Source organism: Sciurus carolinensis, chromosome 17 (genome assembly GCF_902686445.1).
Source record: "Sciurus carolinensis chromosome 17, mSciCar1.2, whole genome shotgun sequence".
Classification (NCBI taxonomy): domain Eukaryota; kingdom Metazoa; phylum Chordata; class Mammalia; order Rodentia; family Sciuridae; genus Sciurus; species Sciurus carolinensis.
This window is the reverse complement of record NC_062229.1, coordinates 17,995,057-18,021,222: the sequence shown is the minus strand read 5'-3', so window position 1 is coordinate 18,021,222 and position 26,166 is coordinate 17,995,057. Positions and strand designations below refer to the sequence as shown.

Here is a 26,166-nt window from a genome sequence, read left to right as displayed (position 1 = left end):
TGCCCCCAGTATTGCTCTTCTTGCTTAGGATTGTTTTGGCTGGCTTTTTTTTGCTTTTTATTTTTTTGATGAATTTTAGTTCTGTGAAGAATGTCCTCAGTATTTTGATGTGGATTGCATTGAGTCTGTATAATGCTTTGGCAGTATGGACATTTTGATATGAATTCTGCTTATCCAAGAACATGGGAAATCCTTACATCTTCTGAGGTCTTCTTACTTTCTTTCTTCAGGGTTCCATAGTCTTCACTGTAGAGGTCTTTTACCTGCTTGGTTTGATTTATCCCTATGTGTTTTATTTCCTTTCTTCTTGAGGTTGTTATGAATGGAATAATTTTCCTGATTTCTTTCTCAGCGAATTCATTATTGAAGTATAGGAAAGTGTATGTCAATCTTGTGGTCCTGATCCTTTGTTGAGTTCCTTCATTATCTCTAGAAGTCTTCTGGGTCTTTTACATGTACGATCATGTCATCAACAAGTAGAGATAATTTGACTCCTTTATAAAACTCTATCCCTTTAATTTCCTTCTTCTGCCTGACTGGCTTGTTTCAAGGACTACGTTGATCAGCAGTGGTGAGAGTGGGTTATCCTTGTCTCATTTCTGATTGCAGATGAAATGCTTTCAGTTTTTCTAATACGATGTTGAACTTGGCTTGTCATTTACAGTCTTTATAATGTTAAGGTAAGTTCCTTTTATCCCTAGTTTCTCCAATGTTTTAAACACAAATGGTGCTGTACTTTCTCAAATGCTTTTTCTTTCAAATTTTATCAACAGATGAATAAAAGGAATGTGTTATGTATGGAATGCTACACAGCCTTGAAAAAAAAGGCTATTCTGTCATTTACCACAGCACCAATAGAACTGTACAATACTCTGTGAAGAAAAATGAGGTAGGCCCAGAAGGGCAAATATTACGTGATACCACCTACCTGTGAAACCTAAACAAGTGAGACTTGTAGGATCAGAGGAGAAAGGTTTCTAGCACAGGATTACAAGATGTGAAAAAGGACAAGGTTGATCAAAGGGTACAAAGTGTTAGTTCAACTGGAGAAGAAAAGTTTTAGCCATCGAGTGTATTGCAGATGACAATTTATAGTAAAAATTGTACATTTCAAAATTGCTAAAATGAACTTATTTTATGAACTCAGCCTAGGTATCCCATAAATAGAGGAATAGAAAATATGGTATGTACACACAATGGATTACTATTAAGCCACAAAGAACAATGAAATCCTCCTTTGCAGCAAAATAAATGGAACTGGAGGACATGGTGTTAAGTGAAATAAGGCACACCCAGGAAGGTAGATATCCTGTGCTCCCTTCCCTGTGTGCCTGTGTGGAAACTGAAAATAAAGACAGTCTTAAGGTAGAAGAGAGGTTCCTAGGGAATGAGGAGAGTGCAGAATCTCCTCTCCAGCTGTGCATTCACATTTAGTAATTATTTAATTGGTTAAAGGGGGACTCTACTCATAAACTTTATTTTGCAATTATATCCTGAGCCATAAGGCTCAATATATCTATAAGTTGATGAGACATTTACTTTCTCTTTTGAAAATAGTGTTGTGAGAATTCTTTGCTTTTTGAATGGAGGATACGGAGTGGTTTTTATTCCCATTTTTATTGTCTTCTCTCAAACTTAGGAATTGGAATTTTTAAACCAACTTTCATACCTGCTATTTGGTTCATTTGTGATTTAAATGCATTTGGGAAATGTGTGAAAGTTTATGACTTCGTGGTCATCAATATATCAGCTAGTTCTATCTGGATTCTCTCTTTTATTTTTGAGTGGAGAAAGTTCTGCATCACTTGAGCAAATAAATGACCCTTTATACATATTTCTACTTGTCTTCATGTCTCTGTTATCCCTTAGTGTGCCTTTTGTGTTTGGTGATGGCGTGTGCTTTGAAAAGTTGAGTCACCCCAGCTATGACATGGTGGGTATTCTTTAGTGTTACCTTTCCCAACTATTCAATTCCTGGTGTCTTTGTATGGAAAGATATTATATCATTAGATATGGCTTCCTCCCACCGATCTCAAAAGTTCCTTTTATAGTCTTTTATTTCTAAGTCTTTGGCAATTTAAACTTGAATTAGTGACCCATGCTGATGTCATTAAGTCATTCATATTTTATACTTTTACATAAATCTAGTTTTGGATTTTCATGACATATAGTTGTTTGGAAACCACAGGACCTAACTGCATTTTCTCAGCCACTCTCTGTGCCTTAAGTCCTCAGGTCCTCCTTCCTTGTCAATGTTGTGCACACATTCATCCGCATGCACCCCATGTACAACGCATGGCAGGCTGCTATGCACACTGTGAGGACAGCTCAGTGCAGCCCTCTCCAGCTCCTTCCCCTGCACTTCTCCCACAAGGAGTCTCTAGGGGCAGCCTGACTATCACCTGGCTTAATGTTTCACGACTTCAGTGACCTTCTGGTGGTCTTTGACATTTTTCCTCATTAAATCACTACAATATAATCAATGTAAAATGATTTCTACAGAGATATTCAGGGATTTGTAAGGTAAAACTGTGGTTCTCAGCAAGATGTGTTTTGACCCCCAGAGGTTGTTGAGAAATCTCTGGAGGTGTTTTTGGCTGGGACACTGGGAGAGGCGGGTTGAGTTGGTCATGCTGCCAGCATCCTGCTGGGCACCCGACAGACACGGTCAGGAGCAGTGATTTGGTCCTGAATGTCAACAATTCCTCAAATGACGAAAATTGAGCTAACTATTACCTGAATTTTAAATATTAATATCTATATTTTAAATATCCACAAATAAATATTTATAACTGCTTAGATGTTCCCTGAAGACACTGTAACACTTCCTGCTTCTCTCAGGAAAATTAGAGAGGGCCCCTTTGCTGCTCACTTAAAACCTGCAACCCCATCAACACAGCGACTTTTCTAGTTTTTATCCTGCAGAGATTTTTTTGTTAATTCCTAAAACCATTATTCATTTTTAGCAAAGATTTGTGTCCCCAATCGCTATTTGATTTGTCTATTTTATTGGATGCTGATTTTCTATGGTTAGCATCTCAAATGATTACTGAAGATATTTATTTCCTAATGGATTTGAGGGGTAGTATTTTTGGACATAGAAGATTTAATTTTTTTTTAGTTAAATATGTGTCTATCTTCTTACTTCTGAGTTTCTCACTTTAGTTAAAATCATTTATTCATCCATAGATTTTGTATCTACTTTTCTTGATGTTCATGGAAAACAGCATTTACATTTATACTGAGGTCTTTAATTCCTCTGAGTTTTTGTAAGACATATGAGCTAGGAGACCAACTCATTTTCTTCCAGATAATTATTTATACTAGCTTTTATTTAACTATTTAAACTTTTCCAACTTAATTAAAATATTACCATGCTATTTAGTACATGTCCAAATATAATGACACATAATTCCTAATTCATTCAAAAAATTATAATGCGACATCTATATGTGCCAAATATTCTAGGAATATTATAAGTTATATTGTTTTGGTCTAGGTGTTTGCTAATTTAATTATGAACCCATGGTGATATTGTTCAATAATTGCTATTTTATATCTTGTTTCTTTTCCTGTTTAGTACTTCTTTTAATTTTGTTTGTTAGAGTTGTTTTGAAATCAATGTGTCTAACATAGTTCTATACTCTTGCAATTATTTTTTTCATAACTTCTCCTGTTTACATTTTTTTCCTAAATAAAGCACACGTATTCACATGCCATTGTGAACAAAACACTTGAAGTCCCTGTTCTTTTGTACCTTGCATTATAATGGCAAAGACAGAGTGCAATCAAATTAGCATGAGTAATGTAAGGTCCTCAGGGGTGTAGCATATGGAGAGTATCAGTTGGTATTAAAAGTTATAATTATCAAGGGTGGGGAGAAGGTCTTTGCATGTTGGACAAATACCAGAACCAGGACTAGAGTGAGCCTATTGGGTGTGTCGGTCGTAGAAGAAGACACTGAAATAGTGGTTACCAGAGGCCGGTAAGGATGGAAGGTGCCTCATGGGTACAGAGAGGGCTGCAGTTTCCTGGGAAGAATAGCTTCTAATGTTACATGGCACTGTAGGGCAGCTACGGTTGACAAAAATGAACCATGTGTTTCAAAGTAGCTAGTAAGAGAGGATTTTTAAAATTGTTCCCTAAAGAAATGATAAATGTTTAAGGTGCTAGATATGCCAATAATCCTGATCTGATCCTTATATAATATATATATATATAATATAATTATACATAAATATATATAATATAATATATAAATATAATATATATATATAAATATTACACTGTCAATCACAATTATGTGCAATTGTTCTGGGTCAGTTAAAAGGGATTTAGAATATGTTAAAAAGATATTGAAACCAGAAGCCTAAAAATCGCAAAGAAAAGATCCCCATGAGAAATTGGAGAGTGAGGCCCTCCTCACCTGCCATCGAGTCATATGAAACCAGGGGTCAATATATGTAGGTGTGACACCAGAAAGGGCCCCTCTGCTGCTTCAAGAAAAATCAAGAAACATGCTAGGGAACATTTTATTTTCCTTGGTGTATTTCCTTTTGCAAATTATTGGCTTATTCTCTGTGTTCAATTCTTTTCTCTTTGGATGTTTGCTAGGTATGTTTCTTGACACTGAAAACATATCTTGATTTTGTCTTTTGGGTAAATGCTGGGCCTCGAGGGAGCATGGGGAGGTGAATGCTGCCAGGGACATGGAAGGGTTCCTGCCTTCCAGTCTCCTAGGGACTCTCTGGCTTGCTAGACATTTTCCACCTCATCAGCATTTGTTCTTTGTATGTTTGATGACTGCCATTCTATCTGGAGTGAGATGATATCTCAATTTATTATTGGAGTCTAGTACAGTGATTGATTTGTGTACATTCATCTTGTATCCTGCTGCCTTGCTGAGATTCATTTATCAGCTCTAGAAGTCTTGTGGTGGTTGCTTTTGGATCTTCTTGATAAAGGCTCATGTCATCAGCCAACAGAAAATTTTACTTCTTCTTTTCCGATTTGTATCCCTTTAATTTCCTTCTCTTGCTTGATTGCTCTGGCTAGAGTTTCAAGACCTATAAATTTTAGGCATGGTGAAAGAGGACATCCTTGTCTTGCTCCTAATTTTAGAAGAAATAATTTCAGTTTTTCTCCACTTGGTATGATTATTGGCTTTGTTGTGTCATATACAGCTTTGATAATAAGAGATAAGTTCCTTCCATTTCTAAGTCTCTTCAGTATTTTTATCATGAATGGGTGTTGAATTTTGTTAGTTTTTTTCTGCATCTCTTGAGATGATCATGTGACTTTTTGTCCTTAATTCTGTTTATGTGGTGAATTACATTTATTGATTTGCGTATGTTGAACCAATTTGTCATGGTGGGATGAAGCCCTCTTGATCATGGTGTGCAGTCATCTTAATGTGTTTTTGAATACAACTTGTTAATATTTTTATGAATACTAAAATATTGTATTTTTGTATATATGTTCATAAGGTATATTGGTCTGTAGTTTTCTTTCCTTGATGTGTCTTTTGTTTTGTTTGGGTATCAGGGTGATACCAGCTTTACAGAATGAATTTGGCAGTGTTCCCTCCATTTATCTTTCATGGATTAATTTGAGGAAGATTGGCATTCTTTAAATGTGTGGTAGAACTCAGATGAAAATCCATTTGGTTCTGGGCTGTTATTGTTGTTGATAGGTTTTCAATGGGTGCTTCAGTTTCATTGCTTCATACCAGTCTTTTTAGTTTTTCTACATCATCAAGGTTCAATTTGGGTAGGTAGTATCTAGAAATTTGTTAATATCTTCCAGATTTTCCAGTTCATTGGAGTGCACACTTTCAAAAAAAGTTTCTAATCATCTGAACTTCAGAAGCATCTGTGCTATCTCCTTTTTCACTTCTAATTTCGTTGGTTTGGATATTCTCTTTGTTTTGGTCAGATTGGCTAAGGGTTTATCACTCTTGTTTATCTTTTTGAAGAGCCAATTCTTTGTGGCATTGAGTCTTTTCATTTTTTAAAATTCTCAGTTTCATTATTTTGGATCTGATCTTAATTATTTCTTGTCATCTACCAGTTTTTAAATTAGTTTGTTTTTCCTCTTCTGTGGCCTTGAGGTGTAACGGTAGATTATTTGAGAGCTTTCTGTTTTCTCAATGTAGGAAGTCAGCACTATAAACCTTTCTCCTGGAACTACCTTCATACTGTCCCAGAGATCTTGATATGCTGTATCTCTGTTCTTATTTGTTTCTAAGAATTTGTTAATTTATTCCCTATCTTTTTATGATCCAGTCCTCATTCAAAAGTGTATCATTTAATCACCATGTTTTAAAGTGTTTTTTTACTTTTTATCTTGTTATCGATTTCCAATTTAATCCTATTATGATGTGACAGGATGAAATGAATTCTCTCTACTTTTCTGTACTTGCTAAGACTTGCTTTGTGTTTTATAATATGACCTATTTTTAGAGCTGGTTTCATGTGTTGCTGAGAAGACAGTGAATTTGGTCTGTTCATGAATCAGAAATATTTAGATATCTCATAGATTTATGTGATTAATGTTTTTTGAGTTCTAAAGAGTCTTCATGTCTGCATGATCTGTCTATTGGTGAGAGAAGTGTGATGAAATCACCCAATATTATTTTATTGGGGTCTATTTGATTCTTCATATTGAGAGGGTTTATTTTGTGTGTAGGTGCACCAAAATTTGAGGCATAAATATCTACAGTCACATCTTCTTATTGGATGATTCCTTTAACCAGTATGAAGTAACCTTCTTTGTCTCTTCACCTTAATTTTGGCCTGAAGTCTGCTTTGTCAGATATGAGAATTGCTACTCTTGCTTGCTTTCAGTCTCCATTCACATGGTATAACTTTCCCCATTCTTTCACCTTCAGTCTGTGGATGTCTTTTCCTGTAAAATGAAGTACTTGTAAACAACATATTGTTCTTGTTTTTAAAATAATTTCTGTTAGTCTATGTTTTATGATTGGAGAGTTTGCATTAAGTGTTATTATAGAGTGATGATTTTTGTTTCCTGACATTTTGATCAATTCCTACTGTTTAATTCAGATTTGACTTTCCTATTGACTATTCTTCTAGTGAGAGCCATCCATACCCTGACTCTGATATTTATTTTTTATTTCTTTTTTGTATAATATTTAATTAAATATGTTTTGTAATACTGGCTTGGTGGTCATAAATTCTTTTAGTTTTTGCTTTCTTAGGAGTTTTTAAAAAATTTCATCTTTAGTTACAAAGTTTTGCTGGATATAGCAGTCTTGGTTGGCACCCGTTGTCTTTCAAAGCTCGGCATGTATTATTGCAAGCCCTCCTGGCTTTTAGAGTCTGAGCTAAGAAATTAGAAGAAAGTCTAATTGGGTTACATTTCAATATAATCTGCCATTTTTTCTCTTGTGACTTTTAAACTTCTATCCTCATTCTGTATGTCAGACACTTCAATTATAATGTGTCTTTCAGGCAATCTTTTTTGATCTTGTCTATTCAGGGTTCTAAAATTCTCTTGTATTGGATTTAAATCTTGTTCCCAAATTTGGAGAATTTTCTGATAGTATTTCATTGGTTAAGGATATTTGCTTTTTCTGAATTGTTCATCTATTATCAGTTCCTGGAACAAGATTTTCATTCAATTTTCATTCTTCAAATGCATGAAGGAATTTATAATTGCAGGATACTTGACCTCTTAACAAAAGGCAAGAAATTGGAAAGGAATTTCTAATTGTAAATGAGAGTATGTTCCCTTAGAGGGGACAAGATTCATACAAGAAATATAAAAATAATTTCTTTACTGTAAAATATTAGTAAAAAATTTCTGAAAGGTTATTAATACATGTCTGTCTCTGTCCATCACTCTGGTAGTCACAGCAACCACATTGGAACCAAGGAATGGTACCCAAATTTCAGAATTTCTTCTTCTGGGATTTTCAGAGGAACCTGGATTGCAACCCTTCCTCTTTGGACTTTTCCTCTCCATGTACCTGATCACCATGTTTGGAAACCTACTCATCATCCTGGCCATCACCTTGGACTCCCATCTGCACACACCCATGTATTTCTTCCTCACCAACCTATCTTTTTCTGACATCTGTCCTACCTCCACCACTGTCCCAAAGATGCTGGTGAATATGCAGACACAGAGCAAGGTCATAACTTTTGAAGGCTGTATTGTGCAGATGCACTTTTTCATAGTTTTGACTGGCTTGGAAAACTTTCTCCTGGCTGTGATGGCCTACGACCGCTTTGTGGCCATTTGTCACCCCCTGCACTACACAGTGACTATGAACCCCTGGCTCTGCATGTTGTTGGTTATGGTGTCCTGGATCTTAGGTGTCTTGCATGCCCTGTTACAAAGCTTAATGGTGTTGAAACTGTCCTTTTGTACAGATTTGGAAATCCCACATTTTTTCTGTGAACTTAATCAAGTGGTTCAACTTGCTTGTTCTGACACTTTTCCTAATTATATGGTGATGTATGTTACAGCTGTGCTACTAGGTGGTGGTCCTCTTGCTGGCATCCTTTATTCTTAGTCTAAGATAGTTTCCTCAATAAGTTCAATCTCATCAGTTCAGGGGAGGTATAAAGCATTTTCTACCTGTGCATCTCACCTCTCTGTGGTCTCCTTATTTTATTTTACCATCCTAGGAGTGTACTTCAGTGCTGCTGCAACCCATAATTCACATTCAAGTGCAACAGCCTCGGTGATGTACAGTGTGGTCACCCCCATGCTAAACCCCTTCATTTACAGTCTCAGGAATAAAGATATCAAGAGGGCTCTGAAAAGATACTTGTGAGGGAAACTACAAGGGCCATTTTTTCTTTTTTTTTGTGGTACTAGGGATTGAACTCAGGTCCTCACACATGCTAGGAAGTGCTTTACCACTGAGCTACACCTCCAGCCCCAAAGGCCCATGTTCAAGAGGCCACATTAATTGCAGGGCTCTAATCCCCAAAGGTAGTAATTGTGATTTCATAATTAGGTCATTGAATTAGATCTTGCTCTTTCCATTAATTTCCTAAAGTTTCAGTTTCTTTGATTTCAACTGCTTTATGTGTTCTAAATAATTCAATTTATTTAATATTTCTGCTCTTTCTGCTATTCAGTGACTTTTTCCTTTTGTCATTTTCTTACTTTCCCAAAATTAATGATTTATATTGGAAAAATATTTGAGATGTCTCTTTGTCTGCTATGATGATTAGTTTTACTAATGTATATAAACTACACTAGAGAGTTGAAGTCATTTGTATAACTTTATAGTAGGAGATGATCTGAAAGTCTACTTTTTGACCTTTGTGTTCTTTTATTTTTTAGATAGTATTTTTTATTTAACAGATATTAGAGAATGTATCATCTATTATTCACATTTATGTTGTTACCACAAAGTCTTTGCTTTTACATTTATTTTTCTCAGTTCATGCAGATATAAACTTTATTTTATTTATATCACCATCACTTCTCTTTCCTAAGAGAAAAACTTTTTCTTCCTAAGGACATCATCACTTACCTATAATTTGCTTAGAAATGTCAATAAAATATACTTATGTGGGAACATATAGCAAAGTATTACTGTATTATTTCGGATTTAAAAAATGACACAAGCACATACTTTAAGAAATAGATACATTAACATAGAGTAATGGTGTTTGATTCATCCTCTACTTGATGTACAAACAGAGAAACAAGATGTATCCCATTTGTTTACAATAAAAATAAATAAAAAAAGAAATAGATACAGATTATAATTTCTAGTATATATATTTGAAATTAACCTATTACATTTTTGGTTTTAAATATAATTTTGTAAAAAAGGACGTTAAAACTCAAATGACTTAAAGATGGTTAAATAGGAAAAAGTTCACTTTACATGGAATTTGGTTTAGCTGGAAAAAGCTTATATAAAATCATAGCTTTAAAATTTCTTTATTATCATAGTGACTTCATATGTTGTGAAATGGGTTTTCTCTAATCTTAACATTTTCTTCTGCTAACCAGTTCTCCTGTTTTAGTTGGCTTATAAGAGCTATCTTTGGGCAGTATACTGGCCAAGCAAATTTGTTTAGTTAAGAATATATTCTAAGCATATGATTTAAATATGCCCTGTTTTTAAAAAACATTAAGCTCACTCAACATATGAAATATTTCAAACCTTTCAAATGCTCAGCAAAGAAAAAAGCTTAACTCATTAATTATGTTAATAACTTAAGATTGTGTTACCTTCTGTTTCTTAAACTTCACAATTTAAATTTTTAAAAAAACTACCATATTTTTAGTAGAAGTGCAAACTGATGTTCCCTTTCCTCAAGTACTTGCCCAACAGTTATCTTTCCTTCTCACTCTCTGTACCTGATCACCTGTCACCCTGCAGTGTGCCACCATGCTCAGCATTACTGCCCCCACTCCAATACCTGATAGTCTTCAGGCAAAGAAAATATTGTTGGAATTGCAGTTTGTTTTAAAGAACGAATACCCCATTGGATGTCAAGAGAGTCAGGAGTAAAATGGTCGCTACATAGGAACTGGTATTTACTAGGAACCCAGGAATCACGTTTCATATTCTTTAACCACTTTTCAAGTCTGTCTTTGTCGTGTAGAGGAAACGGGTAAAAACTCAGTGTCCGGTCTTTATTGTTCGGTCCTCCACGGTTTTTACAGCAAATCGCTGTGCAATAGCGGGGTGTCACTCAGGTAAGACCGGGACAGTGAGGGGCGCAGGCGGGCCCTTCTTCCTGAGGCTGGGCAGCAGGTCCAGCCAACCTTCGCCTTCTTTGTTCCTCGCTCAGTCTCTAGCTGTTCTCTCCGGTAGTGCAGACCTTAACATACTAGAGGGTTTCACAGATATTATGGTATTTTGTTCTCCTTATGATGGTCTTATTTCTTATTCATCTCAGAGTCCATAATGCATCCTATATTATCCTGATAGTAAAGACAGGCAAAGAGCATTTATCAAATACATCTTCCCATGTGATGTACACTTGAAGACAAATTTGCATTTATTGGTTGACTTATTATGGTCTTAGAACTTAAGATGACCTTAAAGAGGAGGGAGCAAAATTTTTAGTGATTCACTGAATTACTTTGGAAGACTTATTTTTGATGCTGTATATTGTTTTGAAAATAACTGGCTCCTGGGTATGAGAACCAGCCCCAATGTGCTGTGAGACTGAAGAAAGAGAGGTAGACAGATTCAGATTGCACACAGTAGAATTTATTGGAAATCTACTGGCTGAAGCATGTTCCTGAGTCACAGCAAGCATTTTAATGGTAGTCTTTTTCTATACAGTTATCTGCAATAAACTTGAGGATCAAGGTTATCATGAATGGTATGTTTGAATATCAGAAAAAATGCCAAAAACAAGAAGCAGATTATTCTAAATAACCTCAGTTCTGTTTGCATTGATCAATGTATCAGTAAACTTTTGCTACATAATGAACTATCCCAAAGGCAAACAGTTTAAGATAATGTCTTCTTATCTCTTAGGTGTCTATATTGAGATGTCTTCTGGTGTCTTCTGATATCTGCACAAATCTGGAGTCATCTATGAGTCAACTCCAAGTGCTTTTCCAGTCTTGTCTGAGTTCTCTGAAATTGAGAGTGTATGGTTCTAGGCTGGGGTGGGAAGCCATGGTCAGGCCACCTGAGTTCCCTCCCACATGCCCTCTCCTCCAACATCAGGCCATGAGAAACACAGCCCTCGACATTTTGAGTTTGGCTTATTTCACTTACCATGACTTTCTCCATTTACATCCACTTACCAACAAATGTCAATTTTTCATCTTTATGGCTGAATAAAATTCCATTGTGTATATATACCACATTTTCTTTATCCATTCATCTTTTGACAGGCATCTGGGTTGATTCCATATTTTGACTTGTGAATTGTGCTGCTATAAACATGGAAATGGCTGTATGGCTATAGTATGCTGATTTTCGTTCTTTTGGATAAATACTAAAGAGTGGTCTAGCTGGATCATAATGTGGTTCCATTCCTAGTTTTCTGAGGAATCTCCACACTGCTTTTGGTAACAATTTGCAGTCCCAACAAGAATGTACGAGTGTACCTTTTTCTCCACATCCTCACCAACATTTATTATTGTTTGTGTTGTTGATAACTGCCCTTCTGGCTAGAGCGAGATATAGATTTTATTTACATTTCCCTGGTTGCTAGAGATGTTGAATATTTTTTCATATATTTGTTAGTATTTTGTGTTTCTTATTTGGAGAAATTTCTATTTGGTTCTTTTGCCTATTCATTGATTGAGATTATTTACCTATCGGTGTTGAGTTTTTTGAGTTCTTTGTATATTCTGGATATTAATTCCCTGTCAGAGGAGTAGCTGGCCAATATTTTTTTCCCATTCTGTTATCAACAACCTAAATCTTAAAGTCATGTTATGTTAATACTTAGATATTCATTAAATGTCTGATTGGCAAATGAACTAAACAGATATTTCTTAAAAAAAAAAAGAAAGGAAAAGAAGCACAAATGGCCAGTAGTGTGTGAAGCACATTCAACATCTCCATTAATCAGGGAAATGCAACTTAAAACTATACTGAGATTTCTGTCTCACGCCAGTTAGAATGGAAATCATCAAGAATAGAAACAATAATAAAGGCTGGTGAGGATGCGGGAATTTGTTCCCACGGCAGAGGCAGTGTTACAGGAGAGAGCAGCAGAAAACCGCCAAGTCCCCTCGAGGGACTAAAGCAATTAAAAAACCCTAATTCTATCACCTCAAACAGTTACCTATTATCTTTGGTGGAAGGAGATCGCAAACTCTGAGGTATAATAATATTAACCACAGTCCTCATAACATACACCAGACATCCAGACGGACTCATCCTACACGACCCAGTGCACCTTTGACCGGTGTATCCTCGGTCTCCACACTCGCTCCCTCCTGGTCCCTCCTGAGGATCACGGTTCTGCTCTATGATTCTATGCATTTGTTCTCCCCCCACCTGCCACTCTGGAGCATTGACGCCACACAGCCAGAGCCTGTGTTTCTCAAGGTGGCCACCCTGGGCATGAAACCCTCGGTTCTCACATTGGGTGTGCCCCAACTTGCCTTTTAGCTGACAAGAGCAAAGCAAGGAGCCATGTTTGTAGAGAGTACTAGAAGTCTTTTTAAAAGCATAAGCAGGAATATAGGTCAATAATAAAAAAAAATTGGACTTGTCACCCTCAGCCTGACCCCCAATGAGGAAGCCCCTCACAGGGACACCAATCTTTCAAACTTCAATGGGTAGATCATGACATGAAAAAGAAATGTTTTGCATTATCATGGAAGGTGTGGAATGTGTGATTTGAGAGTTTACTTTGTCCTGATTAAAGTCATCTTCCACTCACTGGACATATGAAGTGGGGCTTTGTGTTCTAACTTCTCTTTTGTGGAGGCTCCACTTGGAGACACGTAGTTGATCATGCCATGATTGTGGAAGCCCTGTGAGCTGAGTAAAAGCACAGAACTCTTACCAGGAAATAAAAATCAATGACCAGTCTTGACCTGCTGTTGTATGCTAAGAGCAGGTAAGGGAGCAATGTAGAAAATTGGGATACAAGTACATGTGGAAAACCCAGTCTCCAATTTTCTTATAATATAAATGTTCTTGGTTAACCAAGTGTAGATTTTTTCCATACATGTAGTAAAAGTCAAATATTCCCAGAGTAAAACTTAAGAAAAAATTGCATGCCATATGCCATATCAGGAGAAATTATTCTTAAGAAATTCACATTTTCTTTTTTTGAGCTACATACACCAGGAAGGCATGAAGATTCCAGATATTGGTTGTTTCTTACTTTCATTGTGTACAATTTATTTAGTAGCATATTTAAAACATTTCACAACTTTAAAAGATTTTTATTCTCAACCATAGATTGATGATTTATATGCTTATTGATTTATTCAATAAATAAATTTTCAGTAGTCCCTGAAAAAAAGAAATTCATATTGCATTATGACATGAATGACAATTTCTAAATACTTCTTTTCCACGGTTGGGAGTAACATGGGGGAAATAAAATGACAAGGGAAAAAACTTACATATCAGAAAAGATGGAAAGCCTTATAGTTTAAAAGAGCCTATATGTTTCAAGGAGAAATAGATGAGAGGAGTTTAATGGCTGCAAACACACACACACACACACACACACACACACACACAATTGAAAAGGAGATGGAAAAGCTAGTTACCTGGTTTGATTATTACATGTTGCATACATGTTGAATTACCATAATGTACCCCATAACTATGTATAATTTTTTGGTGTCAATAAAAAGAAAAAGATAAAATTAAAGGTAGGAGAAAATACTATACGATATAATGGGAAGTTAATACATAAATTACTTTCCTGGAAAGTTAATAAAATTATATAGAGAAGTTGATGTCAAACAAATGAAAATTGCAGGAAACACATGGAAGGAGCACTTTCTACTTGCCCAGTCTAATCACAGAATCATAATTACTGTCTCCAAGGGACAGCGTCCTGCAATCACGGGCAGGTCTTCACTCTCAGTACAATTGGCACTTTTATGGTCTCCCTCCCTAAGAGTGCTTTCAGAGCGCTCTTGATGTCCTTATTCCTCAGACTGTAGATGAAGGGGTTCAGCATGGGGGTGACCACCATGTACATCACCGAGGCTGTTGCAGTAGAGCGTAGATTTGGGTCACAGCAGAGCTAAGATACACACCAATGCAGGTGCAATAAAACAAGGAGACCACAGAGAGGTGAGACGCACAGGTGGAGAAGGCTTTGTACTTGCCCTGAGCTGATGAGATTGCTCGGATGGAGGACACTATCTTGGAGTAGGAGTAAAGGATGCCAGCAAGGGGACCAAAAGCCAGCAGCACAGCTGCCACATATATCACCACATCATTAAGGAAGGTGTCAGAGCAGGCACAGTGGACCACCTGATTCAGTTCACAGAAGAAGTGGGGGATTTCCAAGTCTGTGCAGAAGGACAGGTGCAACACCATCAAGCTTTGTAATACGGAATGCAGGATGCTTATGGTGCTGGACACCAGCACCAGCAACAGGCAGAACCTGGGGTTCATGATGACCATGTAGTGCAGAGGGTGACAGATGGCCACAAAGTGGTCATAGGCCATCACAGCCAGGAGGAAGTCATCTAACCCTGCAAAAAGCAATAAAAAGCACATCTGGGTGATGCAACCCGAGTAGGTGATGACCTGGCTCTGCATCTGGATGTTCACCAGCATCTTCGGAATGCTTGTGGAGGTGAAGCAGATGTCCACAAAGGACAAAATTGAGAGGAAGAAGTACATGGGTGTGTGCAGGTGGGAGTCTGATATGGTGGCCAGGATGATGAGCAGGTTCCCCAGCACAGTGACCAGATACATGGAGAGGAAAAGCCCAAAGATGAGGGGCTGCAGTTCTGGATCCTCTGAAAATCCCAGCAGAAGAAATTCTGATATCTGTGTCTTATTTCTGGGTTCCATGTGGTGAATGTGACGACCAGGAAAGAGAAAAGTGACATGTCTCATTTTCACAGAGACAGATGCATTATTGAACATTTGAAATGCCACACTCTACATTTTACAATCACAGCATTGATTTGTGTATTTCATGTAGGTCCTGGTGCCCATTGGAAGATCCCCCATATTATGCATTTATTCTCATCCACCTTTAGCCAGGAGGTCACTGTCCTACAGTGCTGTGGAGACCTTCCACTTGAGAAGTGTGTACTTGGAGTCCACTATGTCCTGGGTCCACCTAGGGAATGGGTACAGGTGCAGAAACACAAGAGTCCCTACAGTCTGGCGGTAGGGGAAAATACAAGCACATAAAGAAAGAGTCACATAACATCCAGATGGAGATAAATGTGCTAATGTAACAGCAAGTCACAAGAAGGAAGGGGTGGTGGTGGGTGCCTGGGGGCCCAGACAAGGGCGGTAACCAGGTAACATTTGAACCCAGACCTCAGATAGCACAGGATCCGTGAGGCAAACTGGGTAAATGTGTCTCTGGCAAGAGGATCAGACAGTGCAAAGGCCCTGAGACAGGTGCTCGTGCCAGGTGTTCAAGTCTAACAAGGAAGCCGGCATGGTGAGGGGGGTGAGTCATGGGAGATTGATGAGAGAGGACACCAGGAGTGATGAGGAGGAGGTGGTCTCACTGCTGTGGCTGAAGTGTCACCATACAGGGCTCCTCCTTCACAGGCTGTGCCTTGCGTTTGATTTCATTTCAAAGGTGTCCTTCAAACTAATATTTCCCTCTTTATTTCCGTCATCTGGTTAACATTTAAACATCTGTAGGAGTTAGATTATGGGACATAAAACTTTAGGCAATCCCACCCTGAGGACTGCTCACCCGACCACGAGACACACACAGGTGTGCGTGCGCGCGCACACACACACACACACACACATACCCCACCTCCAACTGTCACCTCCTAAATCCATATTACCACAAGTTTTTCTCAGTCCCAGTCACACTGATTAGAAGAATGGATACCAAGGAAGATGTTCACATCAGAATATATTTCCCCTAAAAACATAGACAACGCTGTCTACAAAGTCCAGATGGTAAGCCTCCCACGGGTGTGCAAATCATGATATGACCAGTTTGTGCCCTGGATTTAGGGACACATAATCCAAAAATCTGCTCAGTAAACAGAGTGCTGAGAGGGGCGTGAGGGATGAGGATACTGACCACACTCGGAGGCCCTGACAGTCTCTGGTGAAGGAGGGCATCCTTGGTGCTGGAGGCTGGCTCTCCTTTCCTGTTCTTCATGCACAGAGTGAGTTGGGAGGCAGCGAAGCCCTGGTTATCTGAAAGAGAGAGGAGACACATCTGCACAGTGCAAATATGAGTGAAGGGACTCAACTGAAAATCCACAATAGGGGCTGGGGAGATAGCTCAGTTGGTAGAGTGCTTGCCATGTAAGCACAAGGCCCTGGGTTCGATCCCCAGCACCAAAAAAAAAAAAAAAAAAAAAAAAAAAAAAAAAAAAAAAATCCAGAAAATCCACAATAGAAATATACAAAGTACAACAGAAGTGGAGACGAAATGATAAAATGAACTGATGCATAATATTAAATTCAGAACTCACAGAATCAGAAAACCAGGTTTTACATCCTGTATGGATCAAATGGTAACTACTTGAACTTGGAGAGCCAATAGAAGAAAACCAGGTTTTAAATCCTATATGGATCACATAGTAGCTACGTGAACTTGGAGAGCTCACCCAGGAATTATAAATGTCAGTACCCTCACCGGTACATTGGGGACAGTAGTACACATCCTCCCATGTATATGATTTATGTAACTTAACCAATACAGTTAGAATCCTCATCATAGCTCCTTTCTGTACATCTGTCACTGGTGGTGACATAGGCTAACTCTTGGTTTCTTCCTATCTAATGTTCTCATTCCTTCAAGTTCAGTTCCCTGTCATCTCTCCCAGACATCCTATTCATATTGACCCAGAAAGATCATTCTATGTTACTGTAAAACCTGAAAAGATACAACAAAGAAAAATATCTCCAAAAATAATTCATTTGGGGATGAGCCAAAGGATTATAACCTAGGTGTACCACAGGTGTACCAGAAGAGGCACAAGTAAGGGAAGCTTTCTCAGCAAAGGGGAGAAATTAATGTAAGCTTTGGATACAAGGTAGACTTGGTCCTGGAGACGGAGGCCCCTTGGGGAGTGCATGTTGCTTAAATTGTTGTAGTTTTAAACAATGTGCAAGATAAACTTTGTTGCAGGAATCTGCTGTCCAAGCCAGGCATGTAAAGCATGGGGTTTGCAAAGGACTTTCTGCTAGGGTTATATTTTAGGAATTTCTTGAGATAGTTGACATCTGAAATAGGCAGAGCATGAGTTCCCCTTTCATGATTTACCATTTCTGAATTTCTGAGTTTGATAAGAAGAACTTCATCCCTAGCAGCAATTTGCACATTACAAGGATGACCCTCCAAATCCCAGCCCCTGTGATTCCTGCTGTAAAATGTAGGAGAGGTCTGTAGCTTCAAACACTAGGGGAGGCGGGGGCTCTCTGACCAACTCGAGAGCCTGACCCTTACTCTGCCCTGCTCTGCTCACATGGATCACCCACCTCCCAACTTCACAGAAGAAAGAGCGTCAGTACTTACTCATTCACCTCTGCTGAGAGTCTTACCCAGTGTCTATTTGGAATTCTTCACTCCTTCTTCATCTGGATAATGTCTTTTACTCTTTCAAGACCTTGGTGATACTTTGTGAAAGAAAAAAGGAAAGAAAGAAATGGATGCAGCCCTTAACCCCAGGCTGCTCGGGAGGCTGCGACAGGAGAATTGCAAGTTCAAAGCCAGTCTTAGCAACTTAGCAAGACTCTGTCTCTAAATAAAATATAAAAAAGAACTGGGGATGTGGCTCAGTGGTTGAGTGCCCCTGGGCTCCAAAACAAACAAATAAGCAAATGACGTTTGCACAGTTAAAGGTCACATCCTACATGTATGTAACTGAACTGTAGGGACATTTGAGGGCTGATTTTACTTATTCTGTGTCCTTTATCCCCACTGATGGTGAGTTCCAACGTGCATGCAAAAATGCTACACGTACTTCTCCCCACTCCCAACCAGCTTAGTTGGGAAGAATGGCTGAATAAATACGTTTTTATGAAGGAATGACAGACTGTGGCGTCACGGATTTTGTGGTGATGAGAGAAAGAAAACAAGCAGGAAGATGTTACCTAGGTGTGGAGGATATGCTAGAGAAATACTTTCCATATTGTAGGGTTTAGATCCACTAGGGGTTCAGACAAGGTTTTTCAGATAATTAAGTGGAAGAGAACTAACTGCAAAAAAGATATCACTATGCACCACACAAAAGGTTGTACAGAGCTGTGTATGTGTGTGTCCTTGTGCACAACCTACAACAGGGTAAAAGATTACTATTTTTTAGTTATAAATAAATACACATAAACGAGTTTTAAAGCAACACACAATTTATGATAGGATCAAAAAAATCAATATCTAGGAAGAAACTTAACAAATTAGGTACATGGTTGCAACCCAGAAAACTGTTAGATTTAGATTAACGATATTTAGATTACCGGTAATCTAAATAAATGGAAGGCTATATCTTCTATTAAATACATCAAATGGGTTGGAATGAAAGAGAAGAACACTTTAAAAGGAAGGTCAATTTCTGCTCATGGGGGAAAGCACATAAATGAAGAGCCCAGCAGACGGCAGGTTGTCAGGAGAACATCCGGGCAGCTGGTGCGGAAGTGACCTCCATACTCAGGAGCCCACCTGGTGCAGATGGAGCCAGCCCCACCTGCCTCACCATGGAACCATGGCAGCCCCAGGCCTAATGATTACTCAGGTCACAGTCATTTGGCTAAACTAGGTGTGGTTTTAAAAATTTATCTTAGTGGCTGCACAATAGTTGTACATATTTAAGGGGTAGGGTGTGATAATTCAGGACGTGTTCGCAGTGTAGGATGTTCAAGTCAGGTTGAGTTGCATTTCCATTTCCTTAAACACTTATCATTTCTTCGTGTTTCAAGTCTAAAGAAAACGAGGCAAGTCCTTCTGACTCACGGTTCTCTGTGGAGTATTTTTATTGTTTCCTTGGACTTTTGTGTTTTGATGTCTTTTGGACAAATCCAAGGGGCACATGCATGCTAGTCCTCATCTTTTCTCATTCATCATGCAAAGACCTCCCCACAATGTACTCTAAACCTGCACGAGACTGACAGTCTGTCCCCTCTCTCCATCCGATTCATCCCCAATGGTATTGCATCTTGCATGTGCTAGCTCGGGTGTGCTCTGCCTTTTCATTGCAAAGTAAGACCCAAGTGATCAGGGGTGATGCAGGCTTTGTCTACTTTGTGGTTTCACAAGTTGTGCATTTTGGGGGAACAAATGTTAAGAAATTAATAATGTAGAAATAGAATGGCAGAGGAAATAAAACCAGGTTAATGATAGTGGATTTGAAACAACTCTTTCAAATAAAATTGAATTAAAATATAAAACACATTACCAAAGAAAAGAGATCAAGCATAGTCATATTCTTGTGGGCTTCTAATTCACAAAGTCAATCTCATAGAAGTGGAGTAGAATAGTGATCCTTAGAGGCTCAGAAGTGGAAGGGAAGGAGCACAGAGTGGGGCTGGATAACAGGTACACACTGTGGTTAGAAGTGGAGAAAGTCCTGATGTTCTGCAGCACAGCAGTGTGACCACACTTGACTACAGTTGTTACATATTTTCTAAACACCAGAAGAGAGGCATTAGAAAGCTCCCAACACAACAAAGTGATGAATGTTTAAGGGGATGGAAAAACTAATGACCTTGATTTGATCCTTAACATAGTGTCCACCCATCAACTTATCACATTGTATTCCATAAATATGCAAATGATTATGTCAATTAACATTTTAAAAAGATGCTTGAGATGAGATGGCAACTCACCTAGAAGGTGATTCATTGCCAATCAGGATGTAGAAAGCAAAATGAACCCCACTATTGTTTATAACCATAATGCACAAATAAAAACATTTAGAAAAAGTAAATTGGGGAGGGATCTACAATGTGACCAATTGATGGTTCTGACCAATCGAAACTAATAAAGGTTGATGCATTCTCCCCAAATATGTCTATGAATACAAAGAACCTAAATAGTGAATAGCAAAAGTTGGCTAAAACAGTAACAACGACGACAACAACAATGACAACAACAATAACAACAACAAAACCCCTAAACCCCTTTCAATTCTTATATTTGAAAGAGGGCAATCATCCACAAGAATAAAAACCTGCAAATCCACCACACAAGAGCAAAGAGGTTGCAGACTCTTTGCAATAGAGGAAGCTCATGTCTAACAAACTCACAATATATGCAACCTCATGAGAAAGGGAATAATTACAAAGACGAGCTCATAATTGTGTGCTTTTCACCTACTGAATGTTCTTTGCATCAGCACATGAAGCACCACAGTTTGAGACAAAACTGCAGAGTGTGTGATCATAAACTGGGTTCTTTAAGTAGAAGTTGCAAGCCATGCATTGATCAGATCTTTTTAATGACAAAATATACCCAATGCTTCCAATATTAAAATATTTTAATGGAGTCCTCATATGCCTCCTGCTTTCTCAATTTTCCTCCTCCCTTAGGTATAAAACTTGCTAGCACCACTCTATGCCTCCCACTCCTCCACAGACGGCAAACTGGACTTCTCTTCCCATCACAAAACTGTGAACAATCATTTCTGCATGGCTGAGTCTAACAGACACTTTTCATTTTAGCCTATGGATATATTAGTGCCACATTCGTTAGTCAATCAAGCAGACAGGTGCCACCATTTCTCATCACTGGACTAAGTTGGATTGGCTCTTAGGTGACTTCACTACCATTCTCTCTAAACCTTTCTTGCTGCAGATGCCCAGGCTCACCTAAACTGGGGTCTCTGAGAAGAAGATCTCTGAAGCTTGAATTCTACCTTGGATGATTGGTGATAGAGACAAGACAGCAGAAAGAAGTGATGTATTGGTGGACAGGATAGATTTTTGACATCAAAAGCAGTCACCAGATCCTGTCCTTCCCAAGTTTTCACACACTGAGGGAGAATAGCAGAAGAGATATTTACAGCGCCCTATATCTGCTCATTAGGTCCATTTACCTCTTGTTGATTTCCCTGTTGCACACTGGTCAGGGCAGAAAGAAAGAAAATAATTCTTGGGGCTTCTCTCTTCCCTTGTGACCAGGTTAGAAGTCAAACGACACATTTTTATTACTGCTTCTCCATAAGCTCTCCTGACTTCCTGAGGAACCTCCTTCTGTCTGTGCACTGGGGAGCAGATGTGGAGCATCAGGAGGCTGCCCACCACATGGTGACCTGGCCCTGGATCTCAGCAGTGCTGAGTCTGAGAAGCTCCAAGATAACAAACATCGGCATTTTGCAAATTTCTAACCATATCCAGATGTTTTCCCCAAACTTTCTGACGCTTCCAGAAAATTTAGCATCCACATTGGCTATTTTAAAAGTTCTAATCCAGTCAATGTGACAGGTTTTGAAGTTTGTTTGTTTTTTTCCCAGTCTAGTAAATTTGGAGGAAATTTTCATTGCTTTCTTAAACTGTGACTCATTTGGAGCAAATATCCAAAATCTGATCACCATTTTGATTGGCTGATTATTTTTGTATGCCTATTTAACTACAGTCATCAGCATTTCAAAAGATATTTACAGATTATTATTCTTCTATTGACTTTGAAAATTAATTTTGCCCATAATTTAAAACATCTCACGTTAATAGATGTTTATCTTCTTTCTTCTGAGTTTCTTGCCCTAGTTTTAAGATGGTTTGTCCACAGGTAGGTTTATATGTTGCTTTATTCAGATTCAGCTAAAATGTATTGTTTTACAATACAGTGTAGGTTTTAATCCCTTATATTTTTAGGAAATAAGATGTGTGTATTTATGGGATAAATGTGATGTTTTGACCTCTATATGCATCATACAAAGACTCAATCAAGCTAACGAACTATCAACTGGCCAATTCATTTTTTTTTTTTTTGGTGGTGAGAACATTAAAAGTCTCTTTTGTTTTATTTTTAAGTGATTAGTCATAACACATGTCAATCATGCACTTTAGTGGGATTCGCTGGACGTTTCCACACATGCCTATGATGTGCACTGAGCATGCCCAGCCAGACTCACCTCGCCCTACCTCCTGCACTCTCCCCAGGCCCTAGGGATCACTCTTCTATGACAAGGGATATGTTTTTAGTTTGATACCATTCCTTTTATTGATTCTTTATTTTTCTTCTTGCACTATAGGAGTATTGTTGAGGAATTCAGTTCCTAAGCTGACATGATGGAGAGTTGGGCTTCTTTTTTCTTTTAGTAGGCACAGGATCTCTGGATAAATGCCAAAATCCTTGATGCACTTTGAGTTGAGTTTTGTGCAGGGTGAGAGATAGGGGTTTAATTTCATTTTTCTACATATGGATTTCAGTTTTCCCAGCACCATTTTTTGAAGAGGCTATCTTTTCTCCAATGTATGTTTATTGTGCCTTTTTCTAGTATTTATGTGGGTTTGCCTCTGTGCCTTCTATTCTGTACCATTGGTCTACATGTCTGTTTTGGTGTCAATACCATGCCATTTTTGTAACTATAGCTCTGTAGAGTAACTTAAGTTCTGGTAGTGCGATGCCTCCTGCTTCACTTTTCTTGCTAAGGATTGCTTTGACTATTCTTGGCAAAGAATATTTTTCCAAATGAATATCATGATTTCTTTTTCTATTTCTATGAAGAATGCCATTGGAATTTTAATAGGAATTGCATTAAATCTGTATGCACTTTTGGTAGAACGGGTATTTTGACAATATTAATTCTGCCTATCAAAGAACATGGGAGATCTTTCCTGGAATGGAATCAACATTTGACCCAGTTATTCTACTCCTTGGCATATACCCAAAGGATTTAAAATCAGCATGCACAGTATGTGGCCACATTAATGTTTATAGGAGCTCAATTCACAATAGCTAATCTATGGAACCAAACTAGGTGTCCTTCAATTGATGAATGGATAAAGAAAGTGTGGTAAGTACACACAATAGAAAAATACTCATCCATAAAGAAGAATGAAATAATGGCATTTGCCAGTAAATGGATGGAACTGGAGATTATGATGGTAAGTGAAATAAGGCAATCCAAAAAAAAAAACCAATGGCCAAATGTTCTCTCTTATGTGTGGATGCTAACTCACAGTAAGTTTGGGATTGGAAGAATAGAAGTTCCTTGAATTAGACAAAGGCAATTGAAGGGAAGGGAGGGGGAATGGGAAGAGGAGACATAGAATGAATTGGACATATGAAAACGCATGGCCAGTGTAACGCCATATCATATACAATGGCAAGAGTGGGAAGTTATCCACCAAGTATGTACAATATGTCAAAATACACTCTATGTCATGCATAACTAAAAAGAATAATTTTTTTGTTTCTACATATGAGAAGGAGCACACATATTGCTGCTTGTCTTACTTCATCTGGTTTATCTTCTCAACGTCGTGTTCTCTAGCTCCATTCATTTTGTTGCAAATGAGTGTATTTTATTCTTTTTATGGCTGAATAATGCTTTCTTGTGTCTATACCACATTTTCTTTATCCATCCATCTGTTGATGAACACCAAAGCACTGTATTACCCAGATGTCTTCCCCCACCATGCTGTTTATTGGAAAGCTTCTTCTCTTCCCTATTTTTCTACATAGGGTGCATATCTTTACAGAGTCCTGCCAAAATACAAATGCCAGCAAAACAGTTGAAGTCCTTGCTCATTTGGATCTTTTATTATCCTGGTGAACAATGGGACCATCGTGGGTCTGGTTCCTGTCTTCAGTGACAAATATACAAAAAAATTTCATCGGTGTAGAAGGATAGAGGCATCATGGTGTGCATAGAATTTTGTAGAATATGGTCTAGGGAAGTCTTTGTCCACTGGAAGAAGAACAGATCCAGTGCTAGGGGCTACCTACTGGATTTTTCAAAAAGGAGATTGAAACACAAAGCAAAGAAAGATGCCAGACAAAAATGTGATAGATTTTGTTTTCTATATCTTAATGAATATACCACAATGAAACCCACTATTCTGTAAAACAATACACATCCATACAAAACTAAAAGAAGAGTGATTGTCTAATGACACATGAAAGTGACAAGAAACTAAAATAAAAGGGAGGGAGGAGGCAGGGGACTGCCTCATCTACTGTTGGATCATATAAAAACCAGTTGGTCAAATATAGATGGAATATGCACAAAAAGCCCAAGTTTTCTGATTTCTTATATAAACAATGCATAGCTTTGGTTGCTTTTTAAAAAAATTTTTGGTTTATTCTCTCTCTCTCTCTCTTTTTTTTTTTTTGGTCTTGGAATGTTCAATCTGTAAATGTCTTGATCTAAAAAAGATATCATTCCCGTTTGCATTTGTCTTATACATAAATTTGTTTTCATTCTTTCATGATTTCTTCTTATCACGAAGGGGATATGATGGTAGTTGGAATGTTTCCAGAAGTAAGGAAACCTTCTGTTGTTTATAGTCTCTCAGGGAATATCTGAGTTTATTAGCCCTTCTTATCCCAATCAGGTCTAATTAATTCCTCTCTACTGTTTATTAATCAGAGTTTTAAATGTTTTCTTTTTAAAATATGGCAAAAAATGGCCACATCTAATGGAACCCAAATATACTTATGCATGAGGGATGTAGGAACTAGAATTTCTGGGTGTCATTTATGCATTCTTTTTTAAAAAGTTTTTTAGATGTTGATCAGCCTTTATTTTATTCATTTATTTATTTATTATTTATGTGGTGCTGAGGATCGAACCCAGGGCCTCACACATGCCAGGCAAGCACTCTACCACTGAGCCATAACCACAGTCCCCATTTATGAATTCTTTAAGGGAAAGATAGTCTGCTATTGACAGCTTTCTAATGGTGGAGGTGAGAATAATGTGGTACCAACATGTTCCCATGTGCTGCATGTGTGTGTGTGTGTTTGTGTTTGTGTGTGTGTGTGTGTTTGCCATTAAGTGAGAGTAAGTTTCAGAGAAAGGGGACCTGGGCTTATCATATTCCAGGAGGTGACTCATAATACACAGGCCTGATCAAGGTAGCAAATGGAGTTAGAGAGGCTGCATCTCACTTCACAGGACAGCATTGTAGCAACAATGCTTGGCCTGAGGGACTCCGGAGGTCCTCACTACACACAGAGGCAGCCTGGATCTTCAGTCTTCTCTGTCACCACCTCTAGTCCCCCTCCCTCTTGCTCATCTCCCTCACCACACTGGCTACCTTTGTGGAACTTTCATTATAATTGATATTACTCTTATAATCTTTATTATTTTTAAAGTGCAGAGTGTGCAAGGTAGTCCAATCTCTAAGTTGTACATTCTGTGGCTTTTGACAAATGTGTAATGATGTTTATTCACCATTACAGCGTCACATGAAACAATTTTACTATACTAAAGTTCTTCTCATTCATACCTATTCATCTCTCCCTACCTTCCCCCAAATCCCTGGCAAACATTGATTTTTTTTATCTCTATAGTTATATCTTTTCCAGAATCTCATAAGATTTGGTTTTTTATTCTGTGTGCTTCCTTCTTGTTGTTTTTATTATTTTGTGGTGCTGGAGAGCACACCCA

At 38.0% G+C, this 26,166-nt stretch overlaps 1 protein-coding gene across 1 annotated transcript in view; it reads left to right on the top strand.

The window, feature by feature from the left end:
* Nucleotides 1-3,991: 3,991 nt before the first annotated feature.
* Nucleotides 3,992-26,166, top strand: part of LOC124968159 (olfactory receptor 7A17-like) — a 67,196-nt gene continuing 45,021 nt past the window's right edge. The window contains exons 1-3 of the mRNA XM_047530476.1: nucleotides 3,992-3,998; nucleotides 7,941-8,355; nucleotides 21,543-21,557. Of these exons, the coding sequence (XP_047386432.1) occupies nucleotides 3,992-3,998; nucleotides 7,941-8,355; nucleotides 21,543-21,557 (437 nt within the window). The remainder of the gene's footprint in view (nucleotides 3,999-7,940; nucleotides 8,356-21,542; nucleotides 21,558-26,166) is intronic.